Here is a 25,940-nt window from a genome sequence, read left to right as displayed (position 1 = left end):
GTGTAGCCTGCTGGAGGTTCTATGTAAACTAAACCTTGTACCTTATCAAGAACCTCAGTGGCCCAGCGCTCCCCCCTCCACACAGCTGTGAGCAATAAGCTTCCCACCCCCATCTCCTTTAGCATCAACCTTCTGAATGCGTGCGTAAAAGGCAAGTTTACCGAAACCGGTTGGCTGGGCGGTGCACACACAAACACATCCACTCGAACTGGCGGATGAACTTCAGCTGGATAATGGATTAACGCATCAGACAGATAGCAAAAAACGCACTGCATACTATGAACTCCAGATGTCAATGTATTGGAAGAAAACACCCACCCACCCACGATGGAATGACTCACAGTTTAAAGTAGTTGAATAAGCAAGCGCCGGTGCGGACGGGAAGATTCTGCGTGGGGTATTTAACTTCTTTCTGGTACTTAGAACTCTCGCAACTGTGTTTTTTATGGGGAAGAGAAGTGTTGAGCACGAACCGCCATACGGACTGACAGTTGCTGCGCGAGGCGCTGGTGCCAGATATGGATAGCGCGCGGGATACCTCTGGACGCTGATGCGCATCTTCATAAAGTGCGACACTTCGAGACTGACGAGGCCTAAAACTTCATTTGTCCAGTGTCAAGGTTGCTGACAAACGGAGGTAGAGCAGGAGGAAGCCGCTTCTTCCAAGCCAACAAGCTCATTTAGGGAGAATAGTTTAAGAAAAGCCTCCAAAGTACTTTTACAAATCTTCACAGGAAGCTTTGAAGTAGAGAAGATGCGTCAAGAGGTCGCGAGGAGATTTCACATGCTGCTCGTGATTTGGTCGATACTTCTCGTTAGTTTGGGGACCGGGTTTCCTACCAGACACAAGAATGCTGCCCACAAGGTGAGTTTTCTTCAGATATTGATGATGTGTTTGCTTTTTTTTTAAGTTTAGCAAGTTGCAGAAACACGTTAAAAAAAGCTGCAAAGTCTTAAAATCACACCTGCCGCTAAAGAAAACTATTCTGTTGTCAAATAATTAGCTAGCTTAGTGCCCTGGTGCATCTTTGCTAACTGTTGTAAAAAGTCCATACTCTGTGTTTTGGTCCGCTTCATTACTAAATACAGTTCCTTCATTAATGTCGACTAATAGTCTCAATTTTATAATATCAAAGACAGTATTTTACAATTATCACAACATAAACATGTAAAAGAAACAACATTAGCATACACATGTAAGGTCATCATTAGCCTAACTGTCATTGCCTAACATACACTATAACCAGGTGCCTTTAGGACATTTCGAAATAAGTTATAAGCAAGTAATTCCTGTTGTTTCCAACACATATTCCACATTTAATTAGTAAATGTATAATGTCATAGAAAAATGTGGAACAAATGGCTTGTAGCCTACAGTCACTGCTCTTTTTCACCCCCAGTCAGTTTCCATCAAATGATACAATCAATTAACTGAGCTGAAATAACAGAATGTCCTCATGCTGCTCTCTTTTGTTGCACTTCTCTCTCCATGTATAGTAAGGTTTGCCATCACTGGGCATACACCCTGCTATAATACATCCAAACTCTCTACACACAGACAGGCTGTGCAGTGTGTGGTGTGTGGTGTGTCTATGGGAATGTTTGTGTTACACACGGTCATATTTGGATATCAAAGCCTGTTTGTGTGTGTTTGTGTCAGGGTTCAGTTTTTGCCTTTGAACTCTCCTTCTTGTGTGGCCTCCCATGGATGCCCTATTGGGACTCTCTCTCATCATCTGTCTGATTGATGTCAAAGCAAAAAAGAGACAGAGGAAAAGAGGGAGGGAAGAGGAAAAGGGAACGATTAGTGAGAAGACGAAAAAGAAATCTCACTGTGGCTTATGTGACTTTGTGATTATTCACTTTATTCACCAAAAGGCTACAGTTGGTGACTGTGCCTTTGCCTGTGACCTGCTGGATGCGTGTCCGTAAGTGGTGGATGGAGAGGAGAGATTAGCAGAGGAAGGGGGAGGGGGAGGCTCAGTAAAGCGGGTGCCCGGTAACGAGATGCTTATGTAACCAGAATAAGGCGAGCCCTCGGCATCTCTCACACTGAAGCTCGGGTCAAGTGTCATTCATCTGATTGTTTACATTGGCTCTTTTTTGTGTTAATGTGGAATTTCCTGTTTTTGGTTTAACCCCCATCTCTCAGCATAGAAGAGGAGGAGGAGGGGGGGGGGGGTCTGTCATGAAGTGACCTCTTTTCTAAATATTGGGACCTGTTTACCCTGACTGTTTTGTACCCCCACTTCCCACCCCGACCTCCACAACCTCATCCCGATTCCACCAGGCATGCATTTGTTGTCCTGTTTCCCTTTGCAAAAGATGTCGATCAAAGAGTGTCCATAGTTTATTGTTCTTGTGTAATGGTTTGGAAACAGCCAAGTGCAGAGGCCTTTGATATCTGTGGGCACATAAATCAGGGCTGCCACACGGCCTGCCTTCCCAGCCTGCCCCCCAAACCCACCGGATCCCGTCCCTGCCCCTCACCTCAGCCCCCATCCAGTCTCCCGACCTCCTCTCCCTGACCTGAATGTGTGTCACCACCATCACCACTTGTTTTAATGTTTGTCTGAGAAGAAAGAAGCAGTTTCCAGATCAGGCCGAGGTCCCCCGCTGCATCCAGATAGTCTCCCTGTTAAACACACTGCTTGCCATCAGCCATCAGGCCTTTGATCAGAAGCACCCCACTACAGAGGGGAGGAGAGCAGGATCAGAGAGAATGAGGGGGAGGAAGAGAGGAGGAGGAGATTGATATACAGGGCTAAAGAATACAGGATCCAGATGTGTAACAAGACGAGACGAGGAGGGTGTGAAAGTATGTGGCCTCTCTCGTGACTCTGGACCCTCTGTGTCTGTCTGCATGAGTGTCGAGGTGTTGGAGCATGTGTGCGTGAATGTTGATGTGAAAGAGTGAATATTGTCACTGTTGGTCATATTTGACAGTGATGCGCTAATGATGCTAATAATAGTCCAGCAACAGGGTAAAACTGAGCATAATATCGGAAGACTTCTTCAGTAAAATCTTATACCAGACGTTAGGTGTAACATGAGAGAAGCATAAGCATGGAGCCTTTATTGCTTGCATTGCTCTCATAGAGAAGAATGTTCTTCTTCTCTACTTTTGGTTTCATTTCTTTATCATTTCCTGCCATATATTCCATGCAATACATTAGTTTGGAGGTATTGGCTGTGAATATTTGGTGCATTCTTAATAAAAAATATTTTTTTATTCATGTACAATGCACAAAGAGTTGTTTTTTTAAGTTAGCTAGTTACTTGGAGAAATATAAATAACTAACCAAGTAATTACCCTCTGCAACACTGCAAAGGCTTGTCAAATGTCTTGTTTTATCTGACCAACAGTCCAATATGCAAAGATTCTTATTTTACCATATTAAACAGAGCACATTATTACAATTTAGAGGTCTTATCTATCTAACTTTTGTCATCTTTGCTTGAAAAATGACTTGAATGACTAATCGATTATCAGAATAGTTGACGATTATTTTTCCGTCGATCAATCAATTGACTTATTGTTTAAACTTGACTTTCTTTATATCTAGTGCTGAAAACATTACTGATTTAAAACACAATATCAAAACAAGCGTACACCTGAAAAACTAAAACATATCAAATGTATGTGATATTAACCCAAATTCTTTTCAATTCTTTGACTATTATGTTCAATTGTAGTACTACCTTCAATGGTTGATGAATTAACATGTTAAGACAGCAATGCTGAAAACAATCAGACAAGAAATAGCTCTGGATTTCTACAGGAATATTTAATGGGATGTTGAGTTCTATGGCAAAACATTTTTGGTAAATTAACAATTTGCATTTATTGCAATATGTGTAATATTTACTTACAGTATTTGCAGTGGATACCATTACAGAAAGACAGGCTAAATATGCCAAAAAGGTTATCTACTTGTCACCACCAGTTTACAGATATCTGGGGAGGAGGCCAACTTCTCTTCATCCATCATTTATCATGCTTGACAAGCTTCTCCTCTAAACAGGCATTATGTGTTCACATGCCTGAATTTGACCGACCACATAACTTCTTTATGGGACAATCACAGGCAGCCAGTGAAAAGTACGCCCTGTTCTAGAGGCCATAAGTATAAATCATCAACCATTTGGTCATTAATTCAGACATTTCTTCTCCTCTTTAGCCCTCCAACTACAACTGGTTTGTTCTGAGCGGACCACAAACTGGCTCAGGTTAAATCTCAAGGTTCAGTTCAATCGAATGTTTGAGTCAATTTAGCATATTAATAATGATATAGTCGTAAGTGAATGGCACACAAGGGTTCATTAGAGGGTTTGGATTTTGGCTTTGACCAAGCAGGAAATAGATATGTGTCCTATTAGACATGAAACAGACACATGCACACTGGAGAATCAGACCAACCAGACCAACGTAAAGTCCATTCTCAGTGACTGTATTCCAGATACAGTACATCTACAATTTCCCACCATTATAATGTCACCAGTAATCATCATAAATCTCAGAGATCAACATTTCCTCCTGCTGGGCACAGTAACTGTAAAACCTGAAAGGTCAAATTAAGTGGCGGCCGTAGTGGCGGCAGACACGCTCGCACCAGCCCAGGGGTCCCACGCCTCCCAGGCCCTCTCATTAAAGCTAAAAGAGGATCTCTCTGGCACAGGCCCCTCTTTGTCCACGGCCTGGATGCCATGACTGTTGTGGGAAAAAAAAGAAATGAATGAAATGAACGAAAGCTGGTTGGTCACTTTGCTGATTAGTTGGATGCCTCAGGGGCTTTTTGGAATTGCTGACCAAGCTACAAAATGATAGATGGTTTCAAGGTTTCTTCTTGGAAACAGAGCACTAATTGTTTTTATATTCATCAATGAGTCACTATAAGTTATAGATTTGTCATAAGCCATGAAGTAGCCACTGGCTTTTGAATGTGTTCCAGTTGTCTCAGTTTTCCTTGTTCTTTACATTATTCAAGATGGTGTCTACAAGGTTTAAGGCATTTCCTACCAGCCGTTTTACCCTTTTTTGTCATTTAATCTCTTAATTCATTCCATTAGATTATTGTTTCTGGTCCAGATAAACTCTTTATTTTACGTCTTAACTTGTACTTTCAGGGTCATGGCCATCCGATTCACAGCTCTGGGGTCCAATATGTCCCTGAGGCTTTGGAGCAGCAGAACCAGGTCCAGAGTCTCCTGCCTGAGCCCCACAGCCACCAGAGAAGGTGGTCTCACCCCCAGCATCGCTCTGTTGGTGTTCTTCCACAGCCTGAGCCCGAGGAGGAGACAAAACCATTCATCCTGGATCTCAAGAACTTTCCAGACCTGGCCAATGCTGACATCAACTCACAGAACCCCAACATACAGGTAAGTCCAGAGAGGGGAGTCACACTGATTTGGGGGAAATGCAGTCTTTAAATGTCTTAGACATTCTTATTTATTCAATTATGGATTAAATTGCAACCAATAATGTACAGAGAACATTTAACATTTACACAATAACATTTAGTTATTGTGTAAAATAATTAATTTCTCTATTGTGTAACAAAATCAACAGTCTAATCTCAGCGTCTTTTTTTGCTACTATTTAATTAAAGTGTAATAAAGGAAAATGGGCTCTGTAATCATAAGCATGAGCCATTACGTCCTCATCATCTCCTTCTAAATGGATCCAAAACGTTCAAAAGGTTGTTCTGTTTAACTTATCTCAGGGCAGTTATGCTCCCCAATTCTGGTCAGTGTAATCAGGATGTGGTAAGAGGGACATAATGATGTCGACTTATGTCCACATCAAGTACAGAAACCGATGAAATGTCTGAGTTTTCATGTGGCATATAGACCAGATGCACCATACTCTGACTGAAAGATATATCTAACTAAGACAAATAAAAGCATTTCCAAACCTGAGCTAACTGTGAAATGTAATGTTACAACAGTTACAAAATGATTTCTTCTGTAGTCTCTGTGTTGCCTGGTCTTCACATCAGCTAAAGTGGGCACTTGGAAGTACTGTAGCATCTAGGATGAGTCATATTGAGGTAATGAGAGGTAATTATCCAAAATAAATTCTCACATTCTCTCCCTGAGAGGATGGTTTGGTTGGCTGAATGCTCATGCTCACGTCTGGCTGGCTGATTTAGATTCAGAGAGGGGGTTCGCTTGCTGAAAAACGTCTACGCCGATTTGAGTTTAGTTGATTTCTTGAGAAGAGCTTTTAACTCAAGCGCTAAAGCTGCACAAAAGTATTGGAGGTACTTGATTTTTGATGACACATTGCAGAAAAAGCAGCAGAGTCAACACTGCAATACTTGATAGAGCAATCGCTTGTTGTATGACATTGTCTTCTACTCACCGTTTCTAAGTTTGGCAATCACGTTACAATTTGTAGTCTTGGTATTGCTAGGTTAGGAGACGGATGTTAAGCTTTATGAATGTTGATGCTGTCCACCATCATATTAGTTGCACAGATGAATGTGTTCATGTGTTACTTCAGATTGACAGAGAGCCTCTGTTTGTCTATGTAGGTAACCATTGAAGTGGTGGACGACCCCCAGATGGAAGTAGAGATGGATCTGGCCAAGGAAAAAGAATGGCTACCCTCCTCTTCCTCCTCACCCTCTTCCACAGTGGATTGGCTCGGAGGCAAGAAGCTTTTCTGGCCTCTTTTCTGGAGTTACACCGACGCCGACTCCAGCGAGGACAGCAACAGCCGGTCAGGCGTGGATGAAACTGGCGAGGAAGAGGAAGAGGAGGAGGAGGAGGATTACTCTTTGGATTACGGCAGCGAAGAACCCTTACCCAGCGGAGTGGGCGGAGACTGGGATACACGTTGGAACGAAGGCTGGGATCCAATGCAGAGCTACTATGGTAAGGTTTGCCAAGTGGTACACTCGCTGTCTGCTTGTTATGACTTCATCACACTGATTATGGCTTTTAAAAAATTACCAAAATGTATCCTGTGGGTTTAAAAAATATGCGAAAAGGGAAAGTATGGAAATACAATTACTGAATTTATTATATCAAAAAAGAGCTAATGGGAATGTCTGGAAGGAGAGACAGAGAGAGAGAATGATGGAGAGAGAACAACAAGCTTAGGAAGGCTGCATGATAACTATCTTCACAGTCAGAGAGAACCAAACGATGCCACCATGCGAAGCAGCATGAGCACTCGACCATCAGGACATTGAGGGTTATGGGCACTTTGAAGTCGACACTGGTCGTGCTGGTCGCAGAGGCCTGCCTTTTGAAGATGGGTCCGATGCGCTCGCTAATGGCAGCGTGAGGCCGGCACTGTTCCCTGGGACAAAACAGCCCTTTGCTTGTGGACAATTAGAGGGCCGATTTGGAACACAGAATGACAGGGGCCATTCGGTCGGCCCTTTCATCTTTCCCCGGGACCCCGTGGGCCCCCCCCAGACCCTGGCGGCCCTCACGGCCCTCTGCGGCTCGGCCTTTTGAGCCAGTTCAAGAATTTCAGGGGGCTTTCAGGGCTCTGCATAACTTTTACAGCTATTTTTTCCCTCTTAATTCTGCCTTCCTCTGGTGGGAAAACATGTTGTGTCTCAGATTGCACAGACAGACCACTTATTCAGTGGTAAAGATAGTAAATAACTAGAGAGAAAGAGAAAGCTGCACATAGTGAATGAAAGGGAGAGAAGATGGAAAAGTGAAAGAAGAAGTGAAGGAAAGAAAGAAAAGTCTGATCGGCTAGGCAGTGGGTAGCCCAATGTGTGTGAGATACTGTAGATCAGAGTACGGTCGTGGGCTTACCACAGCCTAAGGCTTTCCTTCTTCACAGACATTTCCCAAAGATACTAATCTGTGCATGATTGATCTATTTGTTTTTCTAAGGTTTTTGAAGGTTGTTGTTGCACAAATCTCTACTATTGTATTGTTGTCTCAAAATATGGTAGCAGGTGGCTGTTTTTTTAACTCTTAAACCCGTTCAGATCTGTTTATGCCACTATATACATTTTATGTTTATGTGTTGTGCGTGTAGTGGAGCCAGCAAAGGGCAACAATGCCTATTAAGTGGTCACATCTAAAGACTCAGTGAACATAAATCAAGGATGTCGGCCTTAGCTTCTTCTGTAATTAAAACTCTCCTGAGACCTCATTCTCGTATGGCCACATGGCGAGTTGGCAGCGCCCACAGAGTGAAATTGGGTGCTCGCTACACCCAAGATGGTATTTCTGCACCCACCTCGCCTTTAATCAAGAATGACTTGTTTTCAGTGTTATTAACACCACAAGGAATCATGGTGCGGAGGCAGACAGCCACAGCACAGCTTCTTGCTCTCTAATTTTACTAAGGCCTTCTTAAAAAGAATATGGGTTTACATGGGAAAGGTTAGACCAGGAGAACATTTTCATTTATATGCACTGAGAAAGTCCAGGAACTTTGAAATCTTATTCTAGATTAGACTGTAGACGAACATACTGAGTTTACTTCAACTTCATGTTTTCTTTTAGATTTGCAGGGTTTTTTAAACCCTTTAAAGCTGCTTCCCAAACACAGTACATCTAGTATAGTAATGCAGGACTGAAAGCATGATGTAGAGCTCATGTAATGCACTGACTATGTTTGAATTTTGTTTTCCTTTTCACAGAGAAGGAAACAGATGAGTGGACTCCCTGGTCTCCCTGTTCAGTGACATGTGGAAACGGTGAGAGGAAGAGGACCAAGTCCTGTGGCTACTCCTGCACTCTGACAGAAGCCTCTAAGTGTGACCTGGAGCCTTGTCCTGGTGAGATTATATTTCCCTTTACGATATAAAAATAACAAACCAAGGCTAGACTATTTAGATTCTGCTTTTCCAGCTGCTTTATAATCTATAGCTAATGTACCACTCTCCTCTTTGTAGGTGATGTCAACACAGTGGTAGAGCCTTTCCCTTTCGAGATGGAGAATGGCACAGAACCATTTGGGACAGGTGAGTTTTTTATGTGGGAAGTTGTCGAACAGCTTTCATTAGCTTCACGGAACATGCCATATTTTAACCCATTAACTGCAAGCTGAGTATACTGTACTGTCCACACTTTTACAAAGCATAGTCAGTTAGCTATATACCTTAGTTGTAGGTTTATGATAGTATTCCCTTGGCTAATGCGTTATGGTAAGATGCTACTGATATGCTGTCACAAGGGAATGTTGAACTGGTTTGCTCCATACTGTAACAGATGTTTTATAGATGCCAGACTTAGGAGTCAGACTTGACTGCAAAGTCACTGCTGTTCGTGCTACTAGTTGTGCTACCATGAAGAACTATAACACACAATTTCATGTGGTATTGTTGTCCTCTCTCTAATAGATGTGGACAGCTGTGAGAAGTGGCTCAACTGTAAGAGTGAGTTCCTCCAGAGGTACCTCCACCAGGTGTTGTCTGAGCTGCCCAGCTGCCCCTGCTCCTTCCCCTCTGAAGTGGCGTACACTGTGGTCAGCGTCTACGATGAGAATCATGGCCGGCAGTTCCGCTGGCGTGATGCCAGTGGCCCCAAGGAGCGCATGGACATCTACAAGCCATCAGCGCGTAGCTGTATTCGCTCTGCACTTTCCAGCGACTCATCTACTCTTGCAGCGCAGCACTGTTGTTACGGCGATCGTGGGCGGCTGATCACGCGGGGGAAAGGCGCAGGCACGCCTAACCTGATCAGCACGGAGTTCTCACCTGAGCTGCACTTCAAAGTGGACGTGCTGCCTTGGATCCTGTGCAAGGGAGACTGGAGTCGCTTCCATGCGGTGCGGCCACCAAATAATGGATTGAGCTGCCCAGAAAACCCCCATGAAGATGTGTTCATGAATGAACTGGAAGAGGCCAGGGAGTACTGAGGGACCACAGCCAAAACTACCACTTCACTCAGAGAGTCAGAGGGCCCAATCCTAATTTGAAAGGAGACTGCCTACTTTAAAAGTCATGAAATATTACATCTAAACCATGCATCATGCATTCACCATGCATTGACTCAGAGGAAATGCACATTTGTGATTGGGAGATATGTGGGGTTTAGGTATGACGGTGAAGTGTGGCTGTCTCAAGTTAGGATTTGGCACAGTGTCCTGATATCAGGCTCAATGGAACTGAGCAGAATTACAAGAATGGAAAATAAAATGCAGTGTTATCCCATCGCTTGCCAACCTGTTCTACATTTGGCATAACATCAAGCTCTCTCTCTCTCCTTATATTCACTGCACTCTCCTGGGTGTGTGTTTGCATGATGTCTACCTACTGGCTTTTTTTTGATAATGTCCTGGAGTGCTTGTGATTGACAATTAGCAACAATTGGTAAACATCCTGATCATGCTTCTTGTAGGTTTTACTTTAGGAAATGTATGAATGTGGGTTGGCTATAGTTGATGAAACTAACAGATGCATGGGAAGAGTCCAACAGATGAATATCCCAACTATGCTGCTACAATATGAAATCCATCAGGTTTTTACAAAGCTATTAAGGGGAACTAGACAACGGGACATCAGTAAACCCAAAAGATCCCACATGCATTCACAGTAATGTACATTTCAGCCATTCTTTTGGGACACTAAATTATGAGAAAAGCCCAGTCGCAGTAACGGTACGAGAACATTTCAAATGTTTTGTCACACAGATTGTTTTCATTCGTTTCCTTACAATTTCACAGCTGGGAAGATATATGATCTGGGTGCCAAAGAGTTAAAAATCAGACTTTTGGTGCCTGTGTAAATGTAGCCTCCTAAGTCTCTACGGTGCAAATGTAGGAACACATTTAGTTCTACAGTGATTGCGCTCATCTCTACAATGTTCTCAGGGGGACTAACTGACCATGATAAACACATTTGTTCATTTACCTCGACAGCGGTAAGTGTAATAGGATAAAAAATTAGTAGGAGGGTATCGGATGTCTAATCCAGATTGTAATTGATGAACAGATAATGCTTTTTGTGCAGTTTCAGAAAGCAGTTGGAACCCTTATAATTGAATAGCTGTTGATGCATTGTGTGTGATAGAAAGATGTCATTGCTGCTTAAGCTGTTGGCTTAGGGTCTTTGGGTTTATGTACAGAACTTGATTGGATAGAAAGGACATTCCTACAAAAATAAACATTCCTGAGAGGTCATGCAATTGGAGCCTTTATCTGGGCTAAAATAGAGTACAGGTAAAGGCCACAAGGAAGTAGTCACCATAAGGTATAATGTGGATTAATTATCAGAATAGTCTTTAGCCTTGCAGCAGTAGCTGTGTTAAAACTCTGCACCTCACTCAAAATACAGTGGCAGTAATCTTAAATGTATTAAGAAATACCTTAAAACTCCAGGAATTGCCCTTTCTATCCACTCTATTTCTATGGATGTTCGCTCCAAACCTTTTTTCAGGACGTCTGCTTCCAGATGTGTACATGCAAACATGCATTTACATTTTGGAATCACCGATTTTAAGGGAAGGCACTTTATTTAAGATATTTTTAAATATATATATAGATATACATATAAATAAATATATATATATATATATATATATATATATAAAAGATATATCAAAATGTACTCATGTTTGCCATTTGTTGATGATAGTGTTATTGTGAAGGGAAACTCGCCAGAAATGCTGCATTGTTCTCTGAAAGTGCATATATTAAGTGTTCTGTTGAGGAAAGCATGATCTTTTTTGTGATTTCTGAATCTAGTATTACATATATGGTGTTGTACAGTATTTATTTGTCTGTTCTCTCTTTTTTTAAGTTTGCTGAAGCTTTGAAATGTCTCTATACTCAACATGGTGCACTAATCTGACTGAGAAATGAAGGCACCCATTGTCAAAAGGGAAACCCACTTGCCTCATATCACTTCATACAGCAACATCAAGTGTCTGTGTTTCATTTTGCTTTGTACTGCAGTGCTCTATGAATATGTCGTTGCAATTACGCTGGAGAAATATATAAAGACCTTGCATTCATCATCTGACTTTTTAATGTCTCGTTTCTTTTTCCACACTTTAGATACCGTGTAGCAGAGCCAAGCATAGCATAGTACTGTAGAGCAAAATTCCTTAAAACTCAACTGAGTACTCTTTATTGACTGGCCAAACTTTTCCGTACCTTTCCTCTCCAACAACACAGGTACAGTGTAGCAAGCATTCCTTCAGAGTGCAAACATGTCACTTCCCTCTTTGCAGCAACAGGCTGAATATTAAAGACAGCCAATTGGAGGTACTGTACCAAGACCTACCAAACCTACCATTCAGGCTTCTTTTTCAAAGACCATACATGCCTGAAAACTTCCTTCATATCAGGATATTAGCAAATAAGACTTTTATTTTAAAAGAATAATTTTACATTTTTGGAAATATGCTCATTTGCTCTGTTGTCAAGAGTTAAATGTAAATATTGATACCACTCTGATGACTGTATGGTAAAAATAAAGCTTCAAGCAGCCAGTTAGCTTAGCTTAGCTTAGCACAAAGACTGGAAACGGAGAAACAGCTAGCCTTGCTGCAGCCAAAGGTAACACAATTCGCCTACCAGCTCCTCTAAAGTTTACTAATAACCATGTTGGGGTTATGTGCCGGACTCGGGGCACACAATTAGCCCCATTTCCACAGCCAAATAGTCTACTGGCAAACATTCAAATGGCTTGTAGATTTGCATCACTCACCAGCCAAAGGAAACGATGGTAATGTATAAAGTGGCTGATAATATTTGAACATTCTCTAGCAATTTGACTGGTGCACAAAAAGTTTATTTTTGCACTCTGGCCGGACTATTTCTTGGAGCTGTAACTTCCACCAAACGCTACCAGCTTTAGCTGTTTGGCCACGTTTCCAGTCTTTGTGCTAAGCTAAGCTAGCTGGCTGCTGGCAGTAGCTTCATACTTATAATGGAGAGTGTTAGCAATCTTCTCATCTAACTCCCTGCAAGACGGCAAATAAGCATATTCCCAAAACGTAGAACTATTATTTTAACATACAACTCTTCACAACAATTCTTTGCTAATATCCCGATATGAAGGAAGATTCAGGAGTAGGCCTATTCCCCTAAATTTCAAATAACTTTAAATGTTTATTCCTTGTAAGGTGCTTTAACAGTCAAATACAACCAAAACGAATCAAAGGAAGGTCCCTTCATTTAGTGGTGAGTGTCCTGGCCACATAGGTGAGATGGTGGAAGCTGTGATGCTAAATTGTTTAATAATCTGTAAATGCCATTTGTGGTTTTGTGTGTTAGCGTTTGTCTTGTGAAGAAGTTATGTATAGTTATATGTCTTTAATTATTTATCTACATTACTTTTAGAAAATTTCAACAGATCATGAACACGGCGATGACAGAATTCAATAATGTATCACGCATGAGTTCTCTTGCTACCACGTGTTAGCAGTGAGTGCACCAGCAGCATCAAACGTTCCCTCAGCTTACTCTGTTTCATCATCTGTGTGTTCTCAATCTAACATTGGTTTTCTTTATAAGCTAAGTTCACGTCCAGAAGTTAAAAGTTCTCGAAACATTTTCTGTAGTGCTTCTAAACAATCAACCGCAGTCTTTTCAAACCATGCATGCTTCAGGATTTACAAATAAGTTGTGGCCATTCTTCTGGTGATTCACAAGAGTGACACATTTTTCACAATTAGGTCTTCCAGTTGTGGTTGGGGACTAAAGTTTTAAAGAGGGACGGCAGTAATGGCTAGAAAGTCGTTTAAATTCAGGTTCCAGAAAAGACCAGCTGGAAATCAAAATCATACAGAAGATTCCACTCAATAAGACAAATAAAGTCCTACGAATATATAAATGAAACCTCTTAAGCTCCTGCATGCCTTAACTAACAGCTACAAACCCTGTCATCCATATCCACTGCTGTATCTAGGTTGATCCATTTCTCCCATCATGTTGTCCAAAGCTATACTCTTTCCAGAGGATTAAATAACATTGAGATTAAAAGGTCAAAGGTCAGGGTAATGCAAATCCATAGGTTTAGGCAATCCCAATACTCCAAGTAGATACTCTTAATTCCTGTAGGTCATGATGTCTATCCTTTGCTTGCTGCTCTCATTGACCCAAGAAAAGAGAGGGGGGGGGAAGCCTGGTTATGTGTTCACAATAGAACATTAGGTCAAGAGTGGGACACAATTAGCAAAGGATGTACTAATATTATGTGCATAACCATACTTAGAAATGTCATCTATCCATCCGTGTGGCGAGTATCCGCTGTGGAATGAACGATAAGGAGCTTGCTAGGTCTACTACGATCCTTCAGTGACTCCTAAGTTGACTACAGATGAGTGCACCGTGGAGGGAAGCCAGACACATGTTGACCACATTGCTGCCGCAGAATAACAGATAAATAACCGCAGATGTGTAGACAGAGGAGAAAGCAGAGAGAGAGAGAGAGCAGGGGAGAGAGGGAAAAAAAGAACATGAAAGAGAGGGGAGGTTTCAGAACTCTGTGGCTAAAAAGATGTTATCTGAAATATTGAATGATGGAAGAGTTCCCCAGCGGATGCATTTAAAAACTGGGTGAATACACTTCACAGTTTATGGAGGGCATGTCTGTTATGTCACATAGGGAGTACACTGTGGTTATACAGAAGTGCAAGGCGACCAGTGTATTTCAATTTAGCAGGAATTGTTTCACATACAAAATGTGAAAAGGTTGGATTAACCATCGAACATTCGGAATGCACACCGTGCATCTACATTTCAGTGAATGTGTGTGATGTTATTCATTCCTTTAGTTATAGCGCTGGTGGCCCAGGCCCGGTGCCAGCGCTCCGTGGTTACAGATCTGTTTACTTTTGTAGGCTGGCAGGAACATGAGATTTCCTCTGGGTGTACTGCGGCTGGTCGACCTGCAAACAGCACGGCCCTTCAAGTCCCTCACTGCTCCTGTTACAGGCTGCTTCCCCCCCTCCTTCACATCCCCTGTGCTGACAGTAACCCCAAGCTAGCAAACATGCACTCACTCAGTGACTGACAAGGGTTCAGTGAAGTCTTGAAAACCAGCCATCATGGACACATACATATTGCAAACAAACCCATACACATGCTTTAACCTTTCTACCTTCATGATTTCTAAGAATGCCAGTGGATCTTAGGATCCGATGGATTATCTGGAGTTTGACTTATCCCATTCCTTGACCAGCCTGACACAGAGGAAGGCCTTGTTCTGGTATGGTCAACAAGACTAATCTCAAAATGAAGCCTCCACTCATAAGAGGCAGAAATCCAAGGGTTATAGAGCACAAATAACACTTGTGTATATTTATTATTTGTTACCATTCCTCCAGTTGCAGGTGATACGGGTGGTTAATTTGTGAGAAAAAAATAACAAGACTAACAGTCAGCTATTAACGTCAGCATGCTCACCATGGTAATAGTTGCTTTCCATCTAGCTGTTCTTATGCGCATTTTCATTTTGCGCATAAAAGTATCAAGTGGAAACACAAAAAATTAGAAAGAAACTTGAAAACTCAACAATAAAAAGTGGAAAGGGTAGTGTATCGAGAAATGCAAAATGCAACAAAATGCACTGGAAACAGATTCAGAGAATAAATGACGACGTAAATGAAGCCTGTGACTTTAATGTCCTTTGAAGCTTCGGCTCCGCTGAATCTAAAACAGTCTCCACACAAATAACCTTTGTCACATACATGAAACAGATATATCATATTTGCATTGCGTTTTCCACATTGTTTTTCACCGTTTGAGGTCCCACTGGCGCTTTTATTTGTCTCATATTATTTCTCCCAAGTGTCAACCTCCGGGGCTGACAAATGAAGCTACTGTATGTGCAAGTGCTATAAATGTGCAGAAATAAACATTACATTACAGTCTGGTACTAAAAACGGGTTTGGTCTCTAAAGCTAATTTCTCCGTTCATGACATCTGTACGGGGGTACATCTTTATATAACTCACCCATTTAAATTATATTAAGGCTTAAAGTATGCGCAATGCATAATTAGGGGAATGGCCGCTTTGAGTGACAGGTCCGTGCCCTTACAGTTTGCTAGCCGCTAGCTTTCTGCTATTCTGCGTTTCCCGGGCCCCCCTCAGTTTCATCAACAATCCACCTCTTTGGCCATTATTGCATTATTATTAGCATGAGTTAGACCGAGTCTCTACTGCCAAGATGGCAATAGCCGGAACCGCCCATAATTCGGTTAACATTTGCGATGTATTTGAATGGAAACGTGGCTAATGTCAACATGCTGATATTTAGCAGGTATAAGGTTTACCGTGTTCGCCATGTTAGTATGTTAGCATGCTAACATGCTAATTAGCTCTAAACTCTATGGAAATGACTTTAGTTTTTTAAGTCTTTTTTTATAAACCAAAGTACTAAACACATTAAAAATGTTGACCTGATGATGGCACTATGTTGAATGAGAAGAGATCACCAAAGTCAGCAGGACTCCTCCTCTGGGGACCATGAACATCTGTACAAACTTCAATGGAAATGAATCCAACAGGTGTTGATATTTCAGCCTGGAGCAAAGTGGTGTACCAATACTGCCTTCCATAGAGCCACTAGCAAGGCTGAAAGTGTATGACTGTGTACATTCTTGTCTTGCAGGGACTCTGCAAGACAATGACAGGGACAATGATAACATTCTTTAAAATGTCTAGTGTCAAAATGTCTTTTCCTCTTTAATATTTTTCATGCTCCTCAATCTTGCAGACCGACTACAGGCAAATTGTTTTATCAGGCTAGAACAATATTCAGCCCAATAATCTCAACACTGGACATCAATATCCTCACAGAAGTCTGAATATCTGACATTCTTTGGATGAACCAGACTCTACAAACTTTTGTTTGTTTACTCATGTCCAGTGGGAGTCTTAATTTTCTCCCTCTCTCTCTCTCTGTTGATAATATAATCAAAAGAGCAGCCAACACAATACCTTTGGACATGAGAGGGGCCTGCAGATCCAGTAGTACTGAGGCGGCAGACAGCCAGCCATAACAACATCAAACAGCCCCTAGCCTCCAGCGTTTACACAGAGCCAAGACCCTGGACCAAAAATATGATCGCTCGTTCTTTTTAAGATAAGAATGCAGGCAAGCTCGAAGGTTATTGCAAACAATATGCACAGGTATGAAGGGGCCATAGTGGTGGAAGTGGATAGATGGTAGCAAACAAGTAAGAAGAAAGTTGTGCTTTAGGTCAGATGAGGTTTCTTGGATCCCGAAGATCAGAATGCGAGATCTTGTTTTGCACGAATGATGGGAAAATAAACAGACAGCATTGTCATTTCAATGTGCAATACACACGCATGTTGTGAGAAAAGATCATGATCATGATCCGTCTTTTTTTCCTTGTGAGTCTGCAGTTCATGTCAAAGAAAAAGCAGAGATGGAAGAATACTGTAAATTCAAGGCGTCATGTCTGCCCATGTACTCAGGTTCAGTCCTTACTGCAGTGGCCCAGGTTCGAATCTGACCTGTGGCCCTTTGTTGCATGTTGTCCCCTGTCTCTCCCCCTTTCCTGTCTATCTTCAGCTGTACTGAATAATAAGGGAAAATGTTCCTAAAAATAAATAAGTAAATTCAAGAAACTGACATAGAGCACCCTCTGCTGGTCGTCATAACTAAGTACACAGGATTTAGTACCAACACCTGGATTTACCATTTAGACTCTGAGATCTCAAAGCTTTGTTTGCATACTTATGCAGAATTAGAGAGAAAAGGTTATCTACTTTTCTTCACCAGTTGCATATAAAGTTAATCATAAATAGGCCATTTTAGCATGTTCACTCTTGAATCACATTTATTTTAAGGTTAAATCTGAGTTATTTTCATTAGTGATTAATCTGCAGATTATTTTCACAATTAATTGATTAATCTATTATTATTATAATTAGTCCCAAACCAAAAGATTTTCAAATTATCATTACAGAAGACAAAGAACTATCAAATAGTCACATTTGATAGTAATTTAGAAGTTTGAATCAGTGAAGTTTGGGGGATTTGCTTAAAAAAAGACATGGATGAACAAAAGTGTTGCCAATTACTACTCAATGAATCACCTAAATGTTTTTTGCTTCAATTTGCCATCGGTTGATCAGCAGGGCTAAATAAAGATGACGTTATAAATAATATCAACATGAACACAAACTCTTGATTTGTCCCAGAAATCATGTTTTACTTTCACCCATCTTCGCCTTCGAATAAGTGGACTGAAAAATGTACTCCATGCATTTTAACACAGAAGCGTGAAGTTGACAATTCTGTGACTCTGAACGGCTATTAACAGCCTGGTTTACCATGTAAAAATAATCCTATAGTGTGTGTATATCACCACCCACTTGCTGAGATGAAGCTCAGATTAGTGTGCTGTTCCGGCTTCATGTCAGCCTACAGAATGTTAAGTAGGTTTTTTGGGGGTCTGTTAAAATGACAGCAGTATTTGATCACCAAAGTGAGTCTAAACTGACATCTAGAGAAATAAATGAGCTATAATCAGTCAGAAATATTTTTTTAATCATATGGATCCCTGTATTTCCCTCAACAAATACAATGTTGTACAGGCTAATGAGTGAGGGAAAAAGAGGAAATGCATCAGATGCAATCAATTTATAGCAGTTTTTAAAGAATAACACACATTTGTCACAGCCTTGTAGCCCCTTTTAGCACTGCAGAATGTGTTTAATGGTGCCAATATATGTAGACGAGCAAACATAAGTGCGCATTTGATTCACAATAACCATCTGCATCACTTGGCCTATCACTTCTGTATGCGTCTCTTGATTAAGCCTATGGGAAGTTCTGTGTCAACTCAATTACCCTGTTATTCCGGTGCTCCTGGAGATGAGTGTAATTGTATAAACCGAGGGAGGGTTTCCCGCTTCACCAGCTGAGGTGAAGGGATCTGATGTGTGAAGTGCATCTATCTACGTAGTTGTATGCTCCGACTGGCAACATTGGTCCTATTTTCAGTCATGGAGGAGTTTCCCTTGTTGCTGCTGAAACTGATTGGTGAGAAATGAACTCTGAGGTGGGAGGCAGTACAACTTAAATTTAAAGTTTTAAAGTTGTCACAGCTCTTTCATCAGCGTCGTGTTAATCATGAACTGAAGTTTACGAGGTGCAGTTGGTGCATGCCACATAGGTGTACTTCTGCTTCATTAAGTAGGCATAATAGCTCAGTTTTTAGGGACCTCTTATAAACCTGACTACAGAAAACGTTCTAGCTGAAGATCTGAAATAATAGATTAATGATATAATAAAGATTGTAACTAAACTCAAAGACAAAACTCACTTTAAGATAGCAACGTAACCCACTCCCTGGCCCCACTTTTAAGACATTGTCAGACAGTCTCAAGATTCTAAACCTGTCTGTACTGTTTGTAACACCTGAGGGCTTAAGCCTACTTTCCTGGTTTTAATAGTTAAAGTGGTTGCAAACAAATGTGCTGCGACATTTTGACTGTAAAGACTAGCAGGAAATAGCTAAGTTATATAACATAATGAGCCAAATGATCAAACCTGTTACATTACAGTTGGTATAAATCTGACCCAATCAGAATGTTTCCCCCATCACGTCAGCTAGCAGTAATAAAAAAGCATTGTTTGGCCGGTATCAAGACTTCTAAGAGGCAATACGATACTGTTAACATCCAAATTTAAAATTGAAACCACGATGTTATCTAAATTCAAGCAGGGATCGAAAGTGAAAAACGCTAACCCGGTAGGCCCCAGCGAGGATCGAACTCGCGACCCCTGGTTTACAAGACCAGTGCTCTAACCACTGAGCTATGGAGCCCATTCCACTATTAATAAGGGTACAGTAAAATTTTCAAGGAGTGTCTATGTGCTGTGTAAAGCTGCTTTACACGATGGGAAGTATCAGTATGAATAAGATAAACTGCCGATAGGGCGCTGAGCCTTGCGGTGAAGACAGCTAGTTAGTTTTGTTTCAATGGTGACGTCCCCTGGTTGCCTGTGCTGCTTCCCACAGCTCATCTCAATGCGCTTCGGAATGTCAGCGGCAATCGGGGTCAGAGTTTAAATCATTTGAACTTTCAGCGCAGCGCTCGCGGGCAGAGCGGTTTGGTCCGCTGATCGGACGATGCGAAAGTTTTGACTCAGGCGCTATACCCGTGCACACTAACAAGAACGATTGACTTTGGGCTGTCGGTATAACGTTAGCAGAATGGCAGTTTTATATGTCATTTTGAGCTGGACGGTTATGTTTCTGCTATTTCTGGCTTTCATAGCGTTTCTTAGTTTCTGCCTGTACATGAAACACATTCATAACAAATATGACCACATACCGGGGCCACCGAGAGACAGGTGAGTTATTTGGGTCATACTTTAATGTTAGCTAAATTAGTTAATTCTAACGCTAACTTTACTTGTTTTCTCGTCGCCTAGCTAGCCAACATTACAACTATTGTGTTTACATTACTATACATGCCACTTTTTCTTTTCCTCCACCCAGTTTTCTCTTCGGACATTCACCATCGTTTTTGAGGGCATTGAAAAATGACGAAGTTATATTCGACACGTTCCTGGAATGGTAAGCACAAGCGATATATCATCCATAAGCAAATGTATGTAAATTAACTTAGCTAAGTCTAAGTTTACGTTTGTTAACTAATTCCATAATGTGTGCATGCTGTTCCTCTTTGTTGATTCTTTTTTTTTATGTGTTTATGTGTTTAAGTTTGTCATTAATTCCCGGTCTAATCATCTTCAAGCTACATATCAAATTTATATTTTTGCAGTAGTTATTGTGATCATTGCACCTTCAATTTGGGTGTAACTAGATGTAATATTTGCAATTCAAACCCATAATTAAAATGTCATTTACAGGGCCGAGAATTATGGGCCTGTTTGCAGGCTGAATCTTCTGCATTATGTTGTAATACTTGTAACCTGCCCAGAGGGAACTAAGGTAAACAGCCACTCCTTTTCAATGGTATTTGTGTCAGTTGCATAGCATTCCACAAAAAACGTAAGTGCAAAGATAGACAGATGGTCCTGCTTTGGACATAATCCTTGCACAAATAAAACATGTCTCTATAGTGCCACCTATTGTCTTTTGTTGGTAAAAATTGAATAATCATATATTCTTGTTGTTCAATGTCTCCTTTTATGATGGCTCTATTTCAGGAGATTCTGATGTCCCCAAAGTATCCAAAAGATTACTCCTACAAGAGACTCTCCCAACTGTTTGGTCTAAGGTAGTTCATTAGACTGTTGGATTAGCTCTACTCTTCATACTGTATACATCTCAGTTATACAGATACTTTACTAAGTTCTTTGACCTAGGAACAAGACAGCAATAATAATAATAATAAGTGTAATTTGTAATATGTTGAATTCTTGAACTGACAACAACTCATGTTTTAGGTACGCTAGTATTGTCAGTCAACTTTTCAATCCCAGGCAATTATTAGTTGTATCAAATAATGAACAACCTTATTTTTGTATTTTAAAGGTCTTTTGTTCAATGTCTCTTTTCAAGGTTCCTAGGTAATGGCCTTGTAACAACACAAGATCATGAACTGTGGTATAAACAGCGCCGGATCATGGACCCCTTGTTCAGCAGCTTGTGAGTTATTTAATAATCACAAAGCAACACAATAGAGTATCTGCTCAACCTTTATTTTGTATCCACTGTTTGCAATCATTGTAGATTCTGTTCAGATTGTTGGTTTCTTTTGGACAACGTTGTCCATTTGCAGAATTTCTGTGGAGCTTTGCAATCCACTGTTTAAAACTACTATTATTCCCAGGTATTTGAGAGGGCTAATGGACACCTTCAACGAGAGGGCAGAGAAACTCATGACTAAACTTGTGGAAGTCGCTGATAACCAAACAGAGGCCAGCATGCTCCGCCTTGTCAACTTTGTTACTCTTGATGTTATCGCTAAGGTATTGTGCCATATGCAAAAAGTGTTTCTTGCATGTGACAAAAGCGGCAGTTTATGACAGAAGTTAATCTAATCAAGTTGTAACTACCTTGTTCTCTTGTTGAATCTCAGGTTGCTTTTGGTATGGATTTAGACATGCTCAAGAATAAGTCAGTCTTCCCTGACGCCATCCAGAAATGTCTGAAAGGGATGGTCTTCAATATCAGAGACATCTTTTTTCAGGTATGACTTAACAGCAAGTTTTTGTGGTGGTGACAATAGTATAAACTGTGTGGGATCCTAAAATCTTGCATTTACAGTACAAGCCAAAGAACCGACCATTCGTTAAAGAAGTGAGGGAAGCTTGCCGCCTGCTGCGCACAACCGGAGCTCAGTGGATTCATGACAGAAAGACGGCCATGCAAAATGGCGAGGATGTCTCCAAGGACATCCTCACCCAGATCATCAAATCAGCGGGAAAAGGTTATGGTTACTAAAGTTCAGATTGATTGACTGATTACATAAGAAGAAGGCTTAAAGGGACCAAATCAAAAATACATATTTTTCAATCAAAGTTTGTTTTGGCGTGAGTTGCTGAGTGTTGGAGATATCGGCCGTAGAGATGTCTGTCTATAATGGAACTTCGTTTGAAACACTCAACAGCAAAGTCTCTTTCCAGAAGTCATGACCCAGTTACTCAACACAATGCACAGACCTTGTTGTGAGAAGTTCCATGTAGGAACTATTTTCTTTCTACCAAACTACACCCAGCAACTGTATCACTGCACAGAAGGAAGTGAGCATATACTCAAGGAAGAATGTTAGCTAGCTCAGTGGTGCGACGTGAGCTAGCAGTATTGGTTAGCTGTAAACTATAAACACGAGCCACTCGTCTATGAGAAGCCATCTAGTTCCATTGCATTCAAAAGAAAGGCAGACATCTCTACGGTTGATATCTCCAACACTCGGCAACTCTCACCAAAACAACCTAGATTGATAAACATCACTACTGGTGAGAGGACAGTTGCAAACAATAGTTATGAGGGTCTAGATAAGCCTCATCATGTCAACCTGTGCTTCATTAAGTTTACATTTTATTATAAGGTTAAGCTTCTTCCTGTTCACAATCAGATGCAGTAGATAGAGTATGTCAGTAGAGAAGATATGTCCGTTAACATGCATGTATAAATGAGGTTAACTTTCAGTCCAACATGGATGTTAATGTTTAGAATTGCAATGTTTTTTTCTTTTTACAAATGATATAACAGGAAAGCTGGAATATTGGGTTACTTGTTCATTTTTTATTTTCTTATTATTCCAGAGGAAAGCATGACTTCAGAAGATGAAGAGTTAATGTTGGACAATTTTGTGACATTTTTCATTGCGGGTGAGTCTGTGTTGTTTCTGCTTTGATGTGGGAAATGCTCCAAAAAAAACACAAAACACTTTGCCCAAATGTCCAATAAAAGAATCTGAACTATCCACCGGTTTAGGTTTGAATTCTGGAGATTTTAATATTACTTTGAAAGTATAATGACATTATTATTCACAATAATCCATACACTCTGTATTACTATTATCACCACTAATATTTAAGTCCTACATTTTATGGTGTTTTTAGGTGAACTGTTCTTTGAAGGCCCACTTTTTGGTTCAGAGATAAAGAATGCTTAATACTTTAATGTGTGTTATTGATCCACATGTTCCAATGTTCTAACTTTTTAGGCCAAGAAACAACAACCAATCAAGTGGCTTTTTGCATCATGGAGCTTACAAGACATCCTGACATACTGGAGAAGTAAGAACCAACAGTGCAGGGCAAAACGGTTTCATAATGTAGCTTTTGAACTGAAGGTTTCTTCAGTTGTTGTTTTTATTTATCAGACTGAAGAAAGAGGTGGATGACGTCATCGGGATGAAACGTGACATCAGTTATGACGATCTGGGGAAACTGGTCTACCTCTCACAGGTACATAACATGAAGTTTGGAAAATTGTGGTTTAGCTTTTTAGGAGTGAAGCATGTTGTGAAACCATTGTGCAACTTACTCACATGTATTCATTCACTCACTGACTCATGTCAGACTAAACACACGTCTTTAGCTTTTTAATAAGACTAACGGCTCCTTCTACAGATTACCACTAAACTAATTATATCAGTCTGACGACAATTCGCCTCTCAGTGCAACCTTCAATATCACGGGGGGGCTAATGCCAGAATTGAGTTGGGAGACGACACCTACGGTTAATCTCTATAAACAGACATCTGCATAGACTTCATTGTCGTTGAATGATAGCCGATATGTTCCTAGATAGCATTTTTGCCTCTTTTGCTCTCCATACAGGCTGTTTACCTGCATGCAACCAAAGCCTGCTCAAATGTGATTGGTCAATACTACTTGGTCTACAAATAAACTACAGACAGCGATCAGAATGCTTCTGATACCAAAATCATTTCCCGTTGTCTACAGATTCTGCATTCATATGCACATGTCTCTTCATAGAGATGAATCATCCTCTTCTCTGCAATTTAATTATTTTATTAATTGTTTCAAGCAATTGACCCAAGATGTAACCTCCCCCCAGGTGCTAAAAGAGACTCTGAGGATTTACCCGACGGCTCCAGCCACAACTCGTGATGTACCGAATGACATTGTCATTGACGGTATCCACATACCTAAAGGAGTCGCGTGCTTTGTGAGTAGTTGGTTTCTGATTTATAAACATAAAGGACAATGGCACCTATTACTTAAAAACACACAGACACAAAAACCATAAACCATAAAGAAGTTAACTGCTGTCAAACTGTTAAATACATTCAGTTCAGCTCCTATGTGACTGGGAGAATGGACAAATTCTTCAAGGACCCGCTGAAATTTGATCCAGACAGATTTCACCCAGATGCTCCCAAGTAAGTAGCATACAATTATCACATAATTACATGATCAGTCATTTTTACTCTGAACACGGCATTAAATGAGGTCTTTTGTCTGTTTTGCAAGGCCTTATTACTGCTACTACCCCTTTTCCCTCGGTCCACGCTCATGCCTGGGACAGACCTTTGCACAGGTGGGTGCTGACAGTTATGAATATTCAACATACAAAACATAACAACACGTGGACTAACTCAATGGGTGGTGGTGGTGGGGCGATTGCAGATGGAGGCCAAATTGGTGATGGCAAAGCTGCTCCAGAGGTTTGACTTTACCCTTTCGCCGGGTCAGACCTTTGACATCGTGGACAATGGCACACTCAGGCCGAAGAGCGGAGTGGTGTGCTCTGTGAGACACAGGAATGACAAGAAATAGATGGTCATACTGTACCATATAACATAAGAAGAAACCGTAATGTTTCATGTGGTGTAATTGGGTTGTTGGGTTGCTTATGTTAGCTTACTGCCTGCGACTTTGTACTCCTGCCCCAGCCACAAGCCTCTTATGCTGCAGAGTTGTCTTTAGCACAAACACTTAAATGCTGAATTCACCATTTTTACATTGATCAACTGTTTGTCACATTATTTTACTGTACTATGCACTCAACCTGCTGTGTATTTGGCCATTACTGACAATGTACACAGGGGGGCGCTGTGACCTTACAAATAAATCTCAATAGCACCTGTTAAATGTCAATTTCAAGAGAATAAAAAGCAAAAGTTGCCACTCATCTAAGCTTTGTTTCAGGAGTATACCAGCTGTGAAAGCCACGCTGGATCTGTTTTCACCGTGTGTGTGTGTGTGTGTGTGTGTGTGTGTGTGTGTGTGTGTGTGTGTGTGTGTGTGTGTGTGTGTGTGTGTGTGTGTGTGTTTTTTTGTTATATTTAAAAAAAAAAAAGCTCATGGAGACACCTATAGTGGGAACTACCACAGAAGAGGTTTTTGAGTAATTTATCAGGTGTCATCTTTCTGTCTGTTGACAGATTTTTTCACTGTGATAGGGTCGCAACCGTGCAAGACGCAGATACAAAAGTTTACAGATGTGTAGTTGAGATCAAAATGAATTTCCAGTTTGAAGATGGCCTTGGTCCGTGCATGGGGGGTGAAGGAGCCATTGGCCCCATCACTTTACACCCCTGTTGAGATTTGGTGTCACTAAACTTTACTGGTGTTCAATG

At 41.0% G+C, this 25,940-nt stretch overlaps 3 protein-coding genes and 1 non-coding gene across 4 annotated transcripts in view; 2 read left to right on the top strand and 2 right to left on the bottom strand.

Moving 5' to 3' along the window:
- Positions 1 to 25,940, bottom strand: part of LOC115003692 (poly(A) polymerase type 3-like) — a 981,812-nt gene that overhangs the window by 736,184 nt on the left and 219,688 nt on the right. The gene's annotated exons all lie outside the window — the stretch shown is intronic.
- ism2b (isthmin 2b) lies at positions 227 to 11,938 on the top strand. Its single transcript, XM_029425587.1, has 6 exons — positions 227 to 865; positions 5,128 to 5,379; positions 6,537 to 6,879; positions 8,622 to 8,759; positions 8,877 to 8,945; positions 9,324 to 11,938. Exons 1-6 carry the CDS (start codon positions 755 to 757, stop codon positions 9,839 to 9,841), a joined length of 1,431 nt encoding a protein of 476 aa, XP_029281447.1. The 5' UTR covers positions 227 to 754; the 3' UTR covers positions 9,842 to 11,938.
- trnat-ugu (transfer RNA threonine (anticodon UGU)) lies at positions 19,663 to 19,735 on the bottom strand. Its single transcript has one exon. It is a non-coding gene; the product is annotated as a tRNA-Thr (tRNA).
- LOC115003685 (cholesterol 24-hydroxylase-like) lies at positions 19,880 to 25,461 on the top strand. The gene is made up of 15 exons (XM_029425583.1): positions 19,880 to 20,265; positions 20,414 to 20,491; positions 20,788 to 20,869; positions 21,088 to 21,158; positions 21,443 to 21,529; positions 21,714 to 21,852; positions 21,963 to 22,073; positions 22,151 to 22,313; positions 23,152 to 23,217; positions 23,556 to 23,628; positions 23,715 to 23,799; positions 24,416 to 24,526; positions 24,652 to 24,740; positions 24,832 to 24,898; positions 24,988 to 25,461. Exons 1-15 carry the CDS (start codon positions 20,126 to 20,128, stop codon positions 25,135 to 25,137), a joined length of 1,512 nt encoding a protein of 503 aa, XP_029281443.1. The 5' UTR covers positions 19,880 to 20,125; the 3' UTR covers positions 25,138 to 25,461.

Source organism: Cottoperca gobio, chromosome 24, assembly GCF_900634415.1.
Source record: "Cottoperca gobio chromosome 24, fCotGob3.1, whole genome shotgun sequence".
NCBI classification, from domain to species: domain Eukaryota; kingdom Metazoa; phylum Chordata; class Actinopteri; order Perciformes; family Bovichtidae; genus Cottoperca; species Cottoperca gobio.
The sequence above is the reverse complement of the archived record's forward strand: the minus strand, read 5'-3'. Positions and strand labels throughout refer to the sequence as shown.